The 18,694-nt window shown below is 43.1% G+C and overlaps 1 protein-coding gene across 1 annotated transcript in view; it reads right to left on the bottom strand.

Moving 5' to 3' along the window:
- Positions 1–2,371: 2,371 nt before the first annotated feature.
- LOC130275622 (cytochrome P450 2D15-like) overlaps positions 2,372–18,694 on the bottom strand; it is a 58,717-nt gene continuing 42,394 nt past the window's right edge. The window contains exons 7-9 of the mRNA XM_056523814.1: positions 7,569–7,756; positions 6,629–6,770; positions 2,372–5,895 (exon numbers count right to left, since the gene is read on the bottom strand). Of these exons, the coding sequence (XP_056379789.1) occupies positions 5,714–5,895; positions 6,629–6,770; positions 7,569–7,756 (512 nt within the window). The 3' untranslated portion in view covers positions 2,372–5,713. The remainder of the gene's footprint in view (positions 5,896–6,628; positions 6,771–7,568; positions 7,757–18,694) is intronic.

The raw sequence follows: 18,694 nt of genomic DNA on the forward strand, positions 1-18,694 counted from the left end.
GGTGAGGACGTAGAAGAGATTTTCTTCTGATGACTCTTCCATGAAGACCATATTTGTACAAGTATCTCTTTATAGTGGAATAGTGTACCACAACTCCAGTGTCTGCCAGATCTTTCTGGAGGGATTGTGCAGTCAAACGTGGGCTTTGAATAGTTTTTCTCACAATCTTGTGAGCTGTTCTGTCCAATATTTTTTTGGTCTTCCAGATCTTGCTTTAACTTAAACTGTTCCTGATGACTGCCATTTCTTAATTACATTCCAAACAGAGGATATTGACATCTGAAAACGTTTTGCTATCTTCTTATAGCTTTCTCCAGCTTTGTGAGCGTCAACTGTTTTCAGTTTCAGATTTCTAGACAACTGCTTAGAAGAACCCATGGTGCTGATTGTTGGGGCAAGGTCAGATGAGACTGGGCATTTAAAATCTTTGAGATTGACATCACCTGGTCTTCCCAGATGATGATTGAGAACAATCCATGATACTGGCAGGTCTCAGCTTTGCAAAGGGGGCAGTGCATGCTATAAATTCTGCAGGGTGCCCAAACTTTTGCAGATGCCATTTTTTTTTTGTTTTCTGTTATTTTGAAAGTGTAAATGATGGAAATAAAATCTAACTTTTGTTGACATATTATAAGAATGTCTAATCTGTAATTTGATGGCTTTTGGAGATTCCTCCATCTTTCCTTGGCTTCTTTATGCACATTAAAGGGGTACTCCGGTGCTTAGACATCTTATCCCCTATCCAAAAGATAGGGGATAAGATGCCTGATCGCGGGAGTCCCGCCGCTGGGGACCCCGTGATCTTGCACGCGGCAAGTTCTCTCCGGGACTGATTACCGGTGACTACAGGGCGGGCGGCGTGTGACGACACGCTCCACCCCTCAATGCAAGCCTACGGGAGGGGGCGTGATAGCTGCGCGGAGATCACGGGGAGTCTCAGTGGCGGGACTCCCGCTCCTTTGGATAGGGGATAAGATGTCTAGGGGAGGAGTACCCCTTTAAACTCAGAGCAGTGGTGCAACAGAAAAGAAGGTAAATAAGAGAGAAAATTGATATGCTGAAAAATGTACTATTACATAATGTCAGGACTGTGAACCATATTTCATAACCCTGTAACATGTAACCTTGCACGCCTTTAGGACCCGGAGAAAACTGTGATGCATTCTTCCTGCTCTTCAAAGTCCAAGAGGAAAAGGTAAGTGATGAAAGAAATGTGCAATAAAAATACATTGGGAATCAAGAGGTAAAGGAACTCAACCATCTCCTCTCTGTGAAATGGATCCAACTGGTACTAACTCGCAGAAAGTGCTGTACAAGCCTGTGCTGTACCAACTGAAGAAACAAAGACGCCTGTCATTGATTGCCAAACTTTGTACTTTTTACTTAAAAGAGCAATACACAGTAATATATGCCCTCTACCAGCACCATTATACATTGTGAAATAATACAGAGATACATGAGCACTATACTAAGGTATCTCATGTATCTCTGTATGTATGGAGCACATGCCGACCCCCTGCTCAATGCAGTAGAGTGATTCAGGGCCCCTTTCTGAAGATCGTGGTGGTTTCCATATGTTGGACCCCCCGTGATCAGACATTTATCTCCTATCTATAATGTTGAAGTACCCCTTTAAGCAATTCTACAGGTTGATGTGACACCTATTTTAGGTATCAGTGCGGCTCATATCACAAGGTTCCATAATGATGATCTTGTGCTATACTGCGGACAGTGTCATCACATTGGTAGCACCAAAAGTAATGGTTACTTTGTTTGTCCATAGCTGCAGTACTTGAAACATTTTTTGGGCCCAGCCATGTGACCAGTAAAAGAGGCATAGCATGGGGCTGCGTTACCTCTCCCCCTCCATTTCATTGCCCTCTTTGCCCCCTCTATCTATAATTGACACAGATTGATGATAATACTTAGTTTGGGAAGGCAGCTAGCGCTAAGAAGAATCCTGGTTATTCCATACATCTTCCTATAAGAATTATGGAGGCCACTGTGCTCTTGGGAACTTTTAGTGCAGCAGAATTATAATTTTTTTAATCCTTCTGCAGATCTCTGCCTTCATGCAATCCTGTCTCTCAGCTCTACAGGCAGTTCTTTCTTCCTCATGTCCGATCCAGTGAATATACCACAGGTGCCTCCTTCTCAAAAATGAATAAGAGAAATGGGAGGCCCCCAGAACTAAATTTTGAATGTTCATGAGAAATATTATTTTTTTTATTTTTAATAGATTGATGAAAGAAAAATATTTTTATTTTATAAATAATGCTGCGACAAAACAAAATGTGAAAAAAATGTAAGTGTCTGAAAACTTTCAGAATGTCATGTACATACAAGTAGAAGACAGAAGACAGTACTCATATCCATGCAAATACTGGTTCCTTTTATTTAACCCATATGTATAATAGCATAAACATAAGTGACATTTCAGGCACCAATGCAGCACTTCACGTTGTCAGAACCTGGTGGGCCAGCACCATAATATTCACTTCTGTACATGTGATCAGTGATCAGCTGTATGTACAAGTCTGATCACTTATTGGCTTTCCAACCAAAGGAACTGTGCTTAAAGGGGTACACCACCTCAAGACATTTTATCCCATATCCCACTGCTGGAATTCCCAGCTAGCTTGGAGCTTCTGTGTTCGTGACGTCACACCATGCCCCCTCCATTCATGTCTATGGGAGGGGGCGGGATGGCTAGTACATAGCCATCATGCCTTCTCCCATAGACATGAATGGAGGGGGCGTGATGGCTGTGGTCGTCCATCATCCAACACGGAGCGGAGTGTGCTCCGCGCACCGGATAATTGGGGTGCCACGCCGGAGATCGTGGGGGACCCAAGCATTAACCCCTTGCAATCAGACATCTTATACTCTATCCTTTGGATAGGGGTTAAGATGTCTAGTGGCTTTAAGCCTCATTCATTGCACTCAAAACCTGTGGTCATGGTAGCCATTATACTGTATGACACTGACAATTACCCTTTATTGTTAAGAACAGTAGTAACAAATTGTGGGCCTCCAGATGTTGCAAATTGTTAACACCCAGCGTTGAGGACAGCTGTTGGCTGTCCGGGCATGCTGGGAGTTTAAGTTTTGCAACATCTGGAGGGCCACCATTTGAGACCACTGGTTTAAAATAACTATTTGACTGACGACAGTCACAGATTAACAGCAAACTGCTTAACATAGCTTGATCAAGCAGTTTCACTGCGAAACAATTCGTTGCGCTCAGCCAGCTCCACGGAGCTGATGTCTGCTCCCCTCCCTTCCCTCCAACCTGCTTTGACTGTATAGCACTTCGTATTTACGAATAAATCCGGATTTGAAAACCTCCATGCTGTGTCTTGTGGTGAGTGCAACGTTACTTTTTCTATTACCTGTGTAGCAAACTTTGTATGCACATTCACAAATAGGGATACATTTTAGGGAAGACATATTCCCTTGGGTTTCCACCACATTAGGGGTCTTCGGCCCAGTTCTGTCCATTTATAAATTAGGGGAAATTTATCAAAACCTGTCCAGAGGAAAAATTGCTGAGTTGCCCATAGCAACCAATCAGATCACTTCTTTCATTTTTGAAAAGGCCTCTGAAAACTGAAAGAGGCAATCTGATTGGTTGCTATGGGCGACTCAGCAACTTTTCCTCTTGACACGTTTTGATAAATCTCTCTCTATAACTTTGGTAGAGAGGGTTAGAAAGGTCTCCACCAAATTTATTGCCATATCAGAGATGAGATGGGGTCCAAAACCAACCTTGAATTGGTATTCCAGTGCATAAAAACTTATGTCCTGTTCACAGGATAGGGGATAAGTGTCAGATGGCGGTGGGTCCCAAATCTGGAGAACAGGTTCCTTACTCTCTCCACTGAATGAAGGGGTGGGTCAGCATGTGCACCATTTACTCTCTATAGAGCCACCAGAGATAGCTGAGCACTGTACTCGCTTATATCTGGCGGCTCTATAGATAATGAATAGTACACATGCTGATCCACCCCTCCATTCAGTGGAAAGAGTTGGGTCTGCGTTCTCAAGATTGCAAGGGGCCCCAGAAGCTGGTGTAATGGAGGAAACTGCCCCTGTAGCCGAATGTGATCCGGGCAGTGATTGGCTGAGGCGCCAGGATGCCCTCTATACACTCTCGGCTACAGGGACACAGTTTTCTTCTTTACAACGGGACACAGTTATCAGCATCCCAGCTCCCTCTCACTCCATTTCCACTACTCTCTCTCATGGGGAAGGGGACACAGTTTCTCCGCACATCTCCCAGCTTATCTCCCACCCGCCCCGACATCTACCGTCCGCCTGCTTGCTGTTGCAAAACTACAACTCCCAGCATACTGTAAGGGCATTCTGGGAGTCATAGGCTTGCAACAGGTAGCGTGTGGATAGTAGATGTGCGGCGCGAGCGGGTAGTAGATGTGTGGGGGGAAGGCTGTGGAGCGCTCTTCTGGCTGCACTCCACAGTCTGTTCAAGCAGTGGGAAGATGTGTGGAGAAACTGTGTCCCTGTCCCCGTGAGAAAGGATTGCGGAGATTGAGTGAGAGGGAGCTGGGATGCTGAAAACTGTGTCCTTGTGTCCTGTTGTAAAGAAGAAAACTGTGTCCCTGTAGCTGAGGGTGTGCGGAGGGTGAGCATGCGCCTCTGCCTATCACTGCACGTGTCACATTCGGCTACAGGGGCACAGTTTTGTGTTTTGCATCATGAATGCGAATTAGCAATAAAACAAGTTTAAATTGATAGATTTCTTGTCTGTAGTATACATTATCTGGATTGTGGGTGGGATGCAGCACTGGGACACATGATGCTTCCTATCTCTATCTAGTCTAGTTTTATTTCTGATCCCTCTGTCAGAAGCAAAATATAGTATAGAAATACTGGCATCCTGCCCCAAAACCGCTCCGTCCATACTACTGCTCTTCAAATAAACTAAGAAGATGATATATACCAGATGTTTTCACAAACTGTTCTAAGCCCTGTCCTCGGTACCCCAGTATTCAGTGTACACATATTTACAAGATGTTAGACTTTGTGTAAAAAGTCGGTCCGGGGGCTCAGTATGAAGGAATAACAACTTACAAACTAACTTACTAAATACACCAGTGCTGGTAGCACCAGTACAGTTTCTTCCCTGCTTGTCAGAGGAGGAGAATGCCATTGCACTTGCACTCTTCTGACAAGCAGAGAAGCATTGCTCTGTATCCATGACAACATTTAAGAGCTCATAGCATTACAACAACACATGAATGCCCGCATTGGCACTGTTACTGCAGCATACAGTAAATCTAAAAACAGTGCTGCTACCAAATATGTTATAAATTGTTGTCTATTGTTATACTTTTTCATAGTATGAGGAAGGTTATAGACTTTTATCTGCAAAAACTAAACCTACAATTCAGTATTTAATAAGTACCAAAATATTTATCAAAATATATAATAAGAATAATCAGTCTTCTGTAAATAAGGGCCCATTCACACTACGGAATTTCAGAGGAGAAAAACGCTGTGGAAATTCCAGACTCTGGACCCACACAAACCCGGATCCTGGTGGAGATTCCGTAGAGGGAATAGGCCTATACACTTGATAAGCAAGAAGGATTTCTAGAATTATATACTGCATATGAAATTATATTTTATGCCCACATGGAACTAAATTTGCAGATTCAGTTATAAAAATTCAGATCTCCCTCTATTTAACAAGTTATTCCCTAGCTACAACACGAATATTGTAGGGATGTGGACTTAAAGTTAAGGCATAGAGAGGATCTTCTCTTGGACGAGGTTGGTCATTTGGTATCTCAAATGTAAGTTGCTGTAATAAAGTGGTAAAAAACAGGAAGAGTTCCATTCTGGCAAGTTGTTCTCCCAAGCAAGCCCTTCGACCTAGTAAAGTAAACAAAAGAAAGAAGTAAACAGAAATAAAGAAATAGACTACAGAAGCTTACAGTGAGTATTATATCTCACTCCAGTGCTTAATTGATTTACAGCTTACACTGCTCAGTATTACTCTATAATGTCCTCCATGCTGCTGCTGCTTCTTAGCGTGCTGTAAAGACATAGTAGCAGCTGGTCTCCATCCACTAGCTCAGTTACAACTGAAAATTGGAAATGGATGCAGAAGATCACAAAGTTGGCAAAAAATGCCATACGCAAGATACATAATGGCCAGTAATTGACAGTGCTGCTTCTCATGTACACACACATGACAGCTTATGCTTCAATGACAACTTTAAGAGTGGGTTTCACTTATTTGAACTCAATTAAATTACAAAGTTTCACATTGTATGTTCTTGGATTTGACTTCAGTACTGTGCAGCTTCATTGCTCAATGATTTCATGACCCCTGTGTATAACGTATGATAGTTAAAGGGGTACTCCACTGGCCAATGTTCGGAACTATATGTTCTGAACGCTGCTTTCACGCTGTGGGCGTCAGCCACGGCCCCCATTACATCATGGCCACGCTCCCTCAATGCAAGTCAATGGACTTGCATTAAGGGGGTGTGGGCGTGATGTCACAAGGTGCGTGGCCGACCCTTGCTGCGCAAAAACATTTAGTTCTGAACGCTGGCCAGTGGAGTACCCCTTTAACACCAATAAGACTTCTTAGGATTACCTGCAGAAAATGGCATAAATGCTTCCCGTTTTACAAACTTTCCGTTCTCATCCAGGAAGTGCTTCGGGTAAAACTGGAAAGGTTTCTCCCACACTTGCTGATCCTTGAGCACAGAGGACAGGTTGGTGATGATAGTGGTTCCCTATGGAAAAAGGATTAAAAAAAAATTATAAAAATGCTAAAGATAAATTGTAACCATAAAGCCCAATAAAAAAAAAAAAATATCCTGATGTAAACCAGTAGAATTTTATTGAATGCCCTTTCAATGATTTCTTGGGTTTGATTGCCTATACAGGATTTGCTATAGATCCAACTGCTATGTTATCAGACCTAACATCCATATGTATAACTAAAGGAGTACTGTTAAATGAGTAATCCAGTATTGAAAAATGTATCCCCTATTCTAAGAATAGGGGATAAGTTTCAGATCGTAGGGGTCCAACCGCTGGGACCCCCCGTGATCTCCTGTACGGGGCCCCAGAAGTCCGCGGGAAGGGGGTATGTCAACCACCGCACGAAGCGGCGGCTGACACGCCTCCTCAGTACAACTCTATGGCAGAGCCGAAGCACTGCCTTTGGCAATCTTCGGCTCTGCCATAGCGCTGTATTGAGGAGGCGTGTTGGCCGCCACTTCATGCGGTGGTCGACACACGCTTTCTGGCCAGAGAGTCGGGGCCCCGTACGGGAGATCGCGTGGGGTCCCAGAGGTCGGACCCCCCGCAATCTGAAACGTATCCCCAATACTGGACTAGTCCTTTGAATCTATAAGATTGTTGAAGCAATGTTATACTTTAGGGAAGATCAAGATTTTCAAATTTTTCATTAGCAGAATGTTTTTTGTTCATACTGATTAATTGGAATAGGTCATCTGTGGGGATATAATACTTTCCCCTTAGAGTTCTGATACTACAATCCCCAAGATATTTCCCCTAGTTTTTACCTTTGGTATAATGTAACCTTGAATTTCCATGTCTTTGTAGGTCATATGAGGCATAGCTAAGGGAACAACATCTCCACATCGTTGTACTTCATGGATCACAGCATTAGTATATGGCATTTGTAGCACATCCCCCATTGTCGGTGTCCGCTCTCTTCCAATTACTTCATCAATTTCTTCTTGTACTTTGGCTAAATGACAATATTCATTACTACATGAATGCTTATACATATACGTAGCTGATACATACTATGCCTAGTTTATACATACTACACTCAGCTTATACACTCTGATCATAGCATATAGGGACACATTATGCCATCCCAAATAAGACATCAATACAGTGACATATTATACCTGAGTTCAGGACTATATGGGTCTATTCACACGGCAGAATTTCCGCTTTTGGAATTCCACCTCCAATGAAAGCCCATAGACTTCTATGGGATTCCAAAGCTCCCATTCACACTTCTGAAGTTCTGCTTGCCGATTCCGCAAGCGGTAATTCAGAAGTGTGCATGGGAGTGCGGAATCCCATAGAAGTCTATGGGCCCTAATTTGAGGTGGAATTCCCCAAGTGGAAATTCTGCCATGTGAATAGACCCTAAGAGGAATAACCAAGGCTCCCACACCCTCTGAAACCTATCCACCCCATCCCCCCCACATAGCCGAGAGTTTTACAAACAAAACCATAATGTTAACCGTTCAATAAAGGCATCCCAGGAAAAGTCAGGATGCTTCCATTTAGAGGTAATTTGAATGCTGCCAACAGTACAAAACAGATACACAAAATAATCTTAATGGCATACAAGAAGGTTTATCACTTAATAGACAGAAGGAGGGAGTAAAAGGACAAGTATATCCCGTGAGGGCACGTAAAAGATCTATAACCCTCTTCCAAAAAACATGAACTATGGGGCAACTCCACCATGTATGAAACATACTACCTATACTGGAGCAACCTCTGACAGACACTCTAGTTTAGATTGCATCGGGTAGCAGACCTGAGACCGCTGTGATAGCCATTTATAAGTGAGTGAAGTGGGCAGCAGCATGCTTCACTGCCCGGCCAGCCGCGCGATCTTACTCATTCACTCCATAATGCAGTGAATGAGTCAGATTTGAGTGGCAGTCAGGGAGTGAAGCATTGGGTGTCAGGTCTAAGACCCGGTGCGATCTAAACTTTTGACATGTCTGGACAACAAGTCCAATTTTATTTCAGTAATGTTGTTAAAGGCTATGGACACCTTTGACTTGAAAAGATAGATTTTTACATATGTTTGTGGTTAAATATGTTGCATTACGTATGACTCTGCCATCTTCATGCCTTCCTTCATTTCCAGACCCCCTGATGTTCAGTTTGCAGCCTGGTCCTAAGTTTAGGCTTTTTTTCATGTAGTTGTGTTCTTCTTATAACCAGGGCTGATGCAAGGATTTTTGCCACCCAAGGCAAAAGCTAATTTTGATGCCCCCTTGACTCCACCCATTGGCATTGACACGCCCCACCTTACTACTGGGGTGACACACTGTAACAAACCTGCTCATGCTGCTGGCTGAGCAAGTGGTTCAGATGCTGGTTGTCCAACTTTCTTGTGGCAGGCAGAACGGTGCACCCATCAAGAGGGAACACTCTAGGCGGTTGCCTATTTTGCCTATAGGCAGAGCCGGCCCAGCTTATAACACAGGCTGGATGGGAGGTCTGCGTGTTGCAAGGGTTTCCCAAACCAGTTGTTAAAATAGCTGATGTGAGGAACTGGGGAGAAGCAGGATTGCTGAACTGATTTCCCTGTATTCTATGTTAACCACGTCCGTAGGACACTTATACAATTAAAAAATCAGCAGCCAAAAGTGTTCCTTTCTTCCAGTGACATGCAGGTGGCATGACTACTTTAGTAGATTGCCTGCTTCCCTTTGTTGGTGCCAGGTCCGAGTAACAGAGGCCAGAGTGGAATCAGCAGAAGACAGAGGGAATGGGGACAGATTAGTATCTTATAATGCTATATTCTGGGGGCATAGTGTATTAAAATTAATAGAGGGGGCACAGTGTACTAAAGATGATAGAGGGACACAGTGTACTAAAGATGATAGAGAGACACAGTGTACCAAAGATAATAAAGGGACACAGCCAATGTGGTAAGTAAAGCGACAGTAAGTGAATTTAAGCATGCCAGGTATAAGCATATATATCTATCCTAGGGTAAAAATAATAATTTAAAGAAGGGCATATTGTATTACAAACTGTGCTGTTTTTACCATATTCTGAAGGCTAATATCAAGGAAACAGGATGGAGTCACTGGTTACTCATAAAAACATACAAGTTTATTGAAATAGATTAAAATATATAATTTTTGCAATAAAACACACATTAGGGAGAATCTCCACTGAGTGGAAAAGAGGCGTCACTCCAGAAGGTCCACATTACAAATACATATACAAAATATAAGGCACAAATCCCAGTTATTGCACAATCCCCATGTGGAAAGAAACTTCCCACTATTATAAGGTGCAAACACAAGAGATCAGATACATAGCAATGATAAGTATTACAAATATGGGGGACCGCTTTTTTTTTCCCCTTCCCCCTCCTTTTCATTTTTACTTTCTTCCCCTCGCTTCCCTTCCTCTCTTTACTCATTAATCATCATTTTTTCTTTTACGTTTTTTTTGCACGGTTGGGTGCAATATTTTTCACTCATATATATGTTGTCATTATGCATCTTTTATTATAGATTTTACACTTTTATTACGGTTTCTTTGTACAGATGCACTTTATGCATTTTTTGCACATTTAAATATAAAATAATTTTTTTTGCACATCATCATTATTTTTAGTTATTTATTATATGAACTGTTACATATTTTCATATAATTTATATGCACTGTACACACCCGCACACAATCACTTATTAATTTATTACATCATGTATGTATTCTATTTATTGTTTTGTACTCGCACATTTTTGTATAATTTATTATGCACTACATAAATCTTTTATACACTTACATATTAATTTGTTATATTTATATTGTGGTCTGGGCTCCTGTCAGGAATAATGAGTGATTTAAGAAGCTACCTAAGATAAACCTACCCTTAACCAAGCAGCTTGATGTGTGCCATAACTGCCGTGTCAGAGCACACCTGCAAAATAGAGGGCAAAACACCAAGATAATGAACAGAACACTTTTTATTAAAGCGGATCACATAACAAGAAACTTAAATGCATCAGCTATTTCTTTCTTGGGATTCGGGATGTAACGCATAAAGCAGGCTGACTTCCAACGACGCATACTCTTAATGATGTGTGCCGGGACTCCATGCCTTGAGGCCGAAGAGGCTGCGCCCATTCTGAATGAATGTCCGGACAGTACCGCTGGGTCACCACCAAGAGATTTCACCAGGACTCGTACATATTTAATGAAAAACGAGGTAGTTAAGGGTTATAGACAACACAAAATGATCTGACAGCCATTTTAACTGACCAACCCGTACATAATTATCATTAACAGATTTATAAGTAAATTCCCCCAGTCTTAGGAATCCGTAGAAACCCAAATACATGGCTGCTTTTAAGACAATGCTATTAAGACGACCAAAAGGGTGATTATCAAGCGTATCAGACAAACGCCTAAACATCACTCCTGAAATAGGTAACCTAGTAGGGGATTTTCTCACTTCGCTCTTCTGTATACCTTTAAGGGCTGCTTTTATCATATGAGAAGTAAAGATAGAGGGTCTGTCAGGATTGTTTAAAAATAAATGATATTGAATACCTGCCAAATATATTTTACCGTGTTATGGGCTAGATGTCAGGTGGAATGGCAAAACCCAATGAATGCTAGAACAAAAGATACAGAATGTGGGTCGCCCAGTGGGTAACTAGCCTGAAACTGCTGAAACATATTCCATGCAGTTGTATACATTTTTTGGGTGTTGGCTGATAAAGATTTATTAATTAAGGTTTTAGCCACGTGGAAATGCTCTCTCCATCCAGAATCAGGCTGAAGTTGTGGTACCTGACTGCCTGTCACATCGGCTTCCGGCATAACCTGGAAGAAAAGAGAAAATTTCTGTCTGGAGAGCGCATCTGCAGCTACATTTTGTATGCCACTAATATGAGCACAAGTGAAATTAAATCCATGATGTAAGGAAAACCAGACTAATTTCCTAGCCAGGGACAGGACCTGTGGACTCTTAGATCTGCCTTTTAGCAAAATTTCTACGGTAGCAGCATTATCCGAGACGAACAACACTGTGGATTTGTGCCATGACTCTCCCCACACCTGGGCTGCAGCTATGATAGGATATAATTCAAAAAGTACCGAGTTCTGAGTGAGACCAGGCAGGCAATGAATCTCAGGAGGCCATGGAGATGCCAACCAATGGTTGTCCCAAATAGCTGCAAACCCAGATATGGAGGAGGCATCCGAAAAAATATGAGGAGATTGATTACTGACTTTTGGGATAAAAAATAAACTACCAATCCAAGAGCAATATGTCAAGGTCAAGGTCTCTGGGAATTTCCTTGGCAGGTTCGATGAGCAAAAAGTCATCTAGGTAGTGAATGACGGGATTGCATGAAAACCTGTTTTCCAGCATCCAATGGAGAGCTGAAGCAAATTTGTTGAGCAACCAGGGGCTGCTTCTGGCTCCAAATGTTAGTTTTGTGGCAAAGTAGTAACTCTCCCTCCATTTGACGCCGTGCCATCTCCACAGCTAAGGCATGATTGAGAGCAATTTAAAGGCATCTGATATATCTGTCTTAGACAGCCAGGCTCCCCGACCCATGCTCAAAATTATGGTGACGGCCTCATCAATGGAAGAGTATTTCAAACCAAATTCTTTTGCTGGAATGAACAAATTTATGCTGGGTATGGAGGAAGAATGGGGAGCAGACAAGTCATACACCAATCTTTTTTTTATTATTAAACTTGCCAACTACTAGACCAATAGGACTAACTCTCCAAGATTCATAAGGTGACTCCCTGAATGGGCCTATCACAAAACCCTTATCAACCTCTGCTTTGATAAAAAGATCCACTGCTTTAGGATCAGCTTGGGCTGAAAGGAGGTTATTGCTTTTGTGGGTAACATCGGGTAAGGTTACTATGCCTACATTAACCCCTTAAGGACACATGACGTTCTCATACGTCTCCATTTCCGAGTCCTTAAGGACACATGACGTATGAGAACGTCATGTGTTTTACCGGCCCCCCGCAACCATCTGGAGCGGAGCCGGTCCCCGATGCCTGCTGAAATCGTTCAGCAGGCATCAGGGCATATCGCCCAGGGGGGTCATTATGACCCCCCATGTCGGCGATGGCCGCAGATCGCTGGACAATTCAGTCCAGCGATCTGCGGCGGATTCCGGGTCAATCGGGTCTCCAGTGACCCGGTAACCCGGAATTATTGGCTGATCGGGGCCGTCAGAGACGGCCCCGAACAGCCATAGCCAGCAGGGGTGAGGTGGCACTGGTGCCACCTCACGATCGCCCTGATTCGTCGGCCGGATTACCGGCCGACCAATCAGGGCGCCTGCTGCGGGTGTCACTCCCGCAACCTGCTCCGCCCCTCTTCCGGAGGACGTGAGCGGGTGCGGGACGTGCACCCCGGGTGCTGGGGACCCCGATCCCCGGCGCCCCTGTTGGGATCGGGGCCCCAGGAGCAGCGGCGGCGGCGGAGACGACGAGGGACTGACCTGATGCGGCGAGGATCGTTGGAGGTGAGTGACAGCCTCCTGGTGTTGCTTAGCAACAGCTCCCAGCATGCAAAAAGGGCATGCTGGGAGCTGTAGTTATGCAACAGCAGGAGGCAGACCACCACAACTCCCAGCATGCCCTTATGGGCATGCTGGGACTTGTAGTTTTGCAACAGCTGGAGGCACATTCTTTCTATGGAAAAGTGTACCTTCAGCTGTTGTGTAACTACAACTCCCAGCTTGCACAATCAGCTAAAGTGCATGCTGGGAGTTGTAGTAGTGCATCTGGTGGTTGCATAACTACAACTCCCAGCATGCCCGTTGGCTGTCGGTGACTGCTGAGAGTTGTAGTTTTGCAACAGCTGAAGGCACACTGAGTTAAGTAGTAAACCAGTGTGTCTCCAGCTATTGCATAACTACAATCCCCAGCATCCCCAGCCAAAGTAGTATGCCTCCAGCTGTTGCATAACTACAACACCCAGCATGCCCTTCCGCTGTCCGTACATGCTGGGGGTTGTAGCTTTTGCAACAGCTGAAGGCACACTGGTTGCAAAACACTGAGTTTGTTACCAAACTCGGTGTTTCACAACCAGTGTGCCTCCAGCTGTTGCAAAACTACAACTCCCAGCATGCACTGATAGACCGTACATGCTGGGAGTTGTAGTTTTGCAACAGCTGGATGTTCCCCCCCAATGTGAACGTACAGGGTACACTCACATGGGCGGAGGATTACGGTTAGTATCCGGCTGCAAGTTTGAGGTGCGGCAAAATTTCTGCAGCAGCTCAAACTGCCAGCGAGAAACTACTGTGAACCCCCGCCCGTGCGACTGTACCCTAAAAACACTACACTACACTAACACACAATAAAATAAAAAGTAAAAAACACTACATATACACATACCCCTACACAGCCCCCCTCCCCTCCCCAATAAAAATGAAAATGTCTGGTACGCCACTGTTTCTAAAACGGAGCCTCCAGCGGTTGCAAAACTACAACTCCCAGCATCCACTGATAGACCGTACATGCTGGGAGTTGTAGTTTTGCAACAGCTGGATGTTCCCCCCCCCAATGTGAACGTACAGGGTACACTCACATGGGCGGAGGATTACAGTAAGTATCCGGCTGCAAGTTTGAGCTGCGTCAAATTTTCTGCCGTAGCTCAAACTGCCAGCGAGAAACTACTGTGAACCCCCGCCCGTGCGACTGTACCCTAAAAACACTACACTACACTAACACAAAATAAAATAAAAAGTAAAAAACACTACATATACACATACCCCTATACAACCCCCCTCCCCAATAAAAATGAAAAACGTCTGGTACGCCACTGTTTCCAAAACGGAGCCTCCAGCTGTTGCAAAACAACTACTCCCAGTATTGCCAGATAGCCGTTGACTGTCCAGGCATGCTGGGAGTTTTACAACAGCTGGAGGCACCCTGTTTGGGAATCACTGGCGTAGAATACCCCTATGTCCACCCCTATGCAAGTCCCTAATTTAGGCCTCAAATGCGCATGGCGCTCTCACTTTGGAGCCCTGTCGTATTTCAAGGCAACAGTTTAGGGCCACATATGGGGTATCGCCGTACTCGGGAGAAATTGGGCTTCAAATTTTGGGGGGTATTTTCTGCTATTACCCTTTTAAAAAATGTAAAATTTTTGGGAAAACAAGCATTTTAGGTAAAAAAATATATATTTTTTTACATATGCAAAAGTCGTGAAACACCTGTAGGGTATTAAGGTTCAAATTACCCCTTGTTACGTTCCCCAAGGGGTCTAGTTTCCAAAATGGTATGCCATGTGTTTTTTTTTTGCTGTCCTGGCACCATAGGGGGTTCCTAAATGCGGCATGCCCCCAGAGCAAAATTCGCTTTCAAAAAGCCAAATGTGACTTCTTCTCTTCTGAGACCTGTAGTGCGCCAGCAGAGCACTTTTCACACCCATATGGGGTGTTTTCTGAATCGGGAGAAATTGGGCTTCAAATTTTGGTGGGTATTTTCTGCTATTACCCTTTTTAAAATTGTAAAAATTTTGGGAAACCAAGCATTTTAGGTAAAAAAAATATATATTTTTTTACATATGCAAAAGTCGTGAAACACCTGTAGGGTATTAAGGTTCACATTACCCCTTGTTACGTTCCCCGAGGGGTCTAGTTTCCAAAATGGTATGCCATGTGTTTTTTTTTTTGCTGTTCTGGCACCATAGGGGCTTCCTAAATGCGGCATGCCCCCAGAGCAAAATTTGCTTTCAAAAAGCCAAATGTTACTCCTTCTCTTCTGAGACCTGTAGTGCGCCAGCAGAGCACTTTTCACCCCCATATGGGGTGTTTTCTGAATCGGGAGAAATTGGGCTTCAAATTTTGGGGGGTATTTTCCGCTATTACCCTTTTTAAAAATGTAAACATTTTGGGAAAACAAGCATTTTAGGTAAAAAAAAAATTTTTTTTTTACATATGCAAAAGTCGTGAAACACCTGTAGGGCATTAAGGTTCACGTTACACCTTGTTACGTTCCCCGAGGGGTCTAGTTTCCAAAATGGTATGCCATGTGGTTTTTTTTTGCTGTTCTGGCACCATAGGGGCTTCCTAAATGCGGCATGCCCCCAGAGCAAAATTTGCTTTCAAAAAGCCAAATGTGACTCCTCCTCTTCTGAGACCTGTAGTGCACCAGCAGAGCACTTTTCACCCCCATGCGAGGTGTTTTCTGTATCGAGAGAAATTGGGCTTCAAATTTTGGGGGGTATTTTCTGCTATTACCCTTTTTAAAAATGTAAAATTTTTGGGAAACCAAGCATTTTAGGTAAAAAAAATATATATTTTTTTTACATATGCAAAAGTCGTGAATCACCTGTGGGGTATTAAGGTTCACTTTACCCCTTGTTACGTTCCCTGAGGGGTCTAGTTTCCAAAATGGTATGCCATGTGTTTTTTTTTTGCTGTCCTGGCACCATAGGGGCTTCCTAAATGCGGCATGCCCCCCAAAAACCATTTGTCGCTCCTTCCCTTCTGAGCCCTCTACTGCGCCCGCCGAACAATTAACATAGACATATGAGGTATGTGCTTACTCGAGAGAAATTGGGTTTCAAATACAAGTAAAAATTTTCTCCTTTTTATCCCTTGCAAAAATTCAAAAATTGGGTCTACTAGAACATGCGAGTGTAAAAAATGAAGATTTTGAATTTTCTCCTTCACTTTGCTGCTATTCCTGTGAAACACCTAAAGGGTTAATACACTTACTGAATGTTTTTTTGAATACTTTAGGGGGTGTAGTTTTTATAATGGGGTCTTTTATGGGGTATTTCTAATATGAAGACCCTTCAAATCCACTTCAAAACTGAACTGGTCCCTGAAAAATAGTGAGTTTGAAAATTTTGTGAAAAATTTCAAAATTGCTACTGAACTTTGAAGCCCTCTGGTGTCTTCCAAAAGTAAAAACTCATAAATTTTATGATGCAAACATAAAGTAGACATATTGTATATGTGAACCCAAAAAAAATATATTTTGAATATCCATTTTCCTTACAAGCAGAGAGCTTCAAAGTTAGAAAAATGCAAAATTTTCATTTTTTTCATCAAATTTTGGGATTTTTCACCAAGAAAGGATGCAAGTTACCATTAAATTTTACCACTAAGTTAAAGTAGAATATGTCACGGAAAAACAATCTCGGAATCAGAATGATAACTAAAAGCATTCCAGAGTTATTAATGTTTAAAGTGACAGTGGTCAGAATTGCAAAAAACGCTCCGGTCCTTAAGGTATAAAATGGCCTGGTCCTTAAGGGGTTAAAACCGTGCGTGAACCCGGAGACAAGAAATTGAACAAAGCCTGAATCAGGGTGATCAGCCAGAAACATCTCTAAAGAAGCCACATTTATAATGGTTGGTCTGAACTTTTCAGTTTTTTTGTGGACAAGCAACTTTAGGATGGGCCCTGAAGCAAATGGCACAGATATGCAACAACCTGTATTGATTATAATTACAAGACATGTAATTAAAGTTGTTGCAAATCTGCAATTTGCCTAAGTACTTTATGGGTCTTCCCAACTTATCCAACAGGCCTGAGGTTTTCTAAACTCTAGGCTGAGTTGAAGTGCCAGGCTTACTACTACCAATCTCAGTGTTAGAGGAACTGCACCACTCTGCAGTATGACTGCTGGACTGACATTTAGCACATACCGTCCCCTTCAAACCAGCGAAGTGAGTACAGATGATCTCTGTATGAACCATAGCCCAATTGATGGAATAACCAAACTGTCATAAAATGTACTACCCCCATACTTATTAGAGAGTTCAGTAACCTTATATAAATAATGGTCCAACTCTTCCCTTCTCTCTGGTTTTGCAGTACAAATGATGTCACGGTTATGCTGAACGCCATTATAAATTCAGACAAAGATAATTTCCTACTAAGGCGAACATCTTTTGACTTCAAAACCACAGAGACGTCTCCACAAGCGATGGTTTTATTTTCCATCAAATCATGCGAGAAGGAGAGAAGCCAAATTGACGTCCTTACCATCAAGAATATATTTTTTAATGTGGGCTGGTATAAAATGAGCTGGTGCTATCATAGGAACTGATGGTTGAGTACCTGACGTGGAGGCGTAAGCCGGAGACGGAACTGGTATCACAGGTGTGGGCGGATCTGTGTTCTTGTTCTCTATGGCCTCAACTCTAGACTGCATATCCAGAAGAGAAGAGGATAGATTATTAACTACCGCATGTAATTGCGTGAGAGTGGTGTGTAAGGTGCGATTTGACACCTCATCGTTACTAGGCCTGGCAGTTTCTGACATTAACAGACGATATAACTCCGCTTTTCTAGTGGTGGCCGGGAAAGGGATTCCTCTATTAACTAATTCTGCAGTCAGTTTGGGTATTGTCCAGCTTCTCAGGGACGGAATACTGGCATGATCTGACGTCCTGGTGGTTTCCTCCAGGACAGAGGTCAAGTCTTCTATATCCGAACCGTGAGACATTTCTGAAAAATATCCGAAATGACACAGACCTCAGTTGTCTGCCTGAGCTTACCAGCAAAACAAGATATCAAAAGCTAAACAACACCAAAATTGACTCACCGGGTATACTCACCTAACCACCTAAAATAAAACAGCAAATACAGCAGACTGAGGACGTGTCAGCCTGAAGCAGAACAAATGAACCTGAAGCAGTGACAGGCTCTGAAGTGATCACATAAAAACAAGTGCAATAGATATAACCGACCCAAGAATCCCCTTGAGTACCTCTTACCCGGTACATGAATTTAACCGTGACTGATTGAGGCACTAGAACAGAATCGCAACCCAATGGCGTGATGGGTTCATGAGGCGACCAAGTTCTTAAACCAAGCGTGGCTTACTCGTATTTATGAAGACTGCTTGCACGCGTCAGGACTTAGACAACAAATAAACTAAATTCTTGCTACCAACAACATA

Source organism: Hyla sarda, chromosome 6 (assembly GCF_029499605.1).
Source record: "Hyla sarda isolate aHylSar1 chromosome 6, aHylSar1.hap1, whole genome shotgun sequence".
Taxonomy (NCBI): domain Eukaryota; kingdom Metazoa; phylum Chordata; class Amphibia; order Anura; family Hylidae; genus Hyla; species Hyla sarda.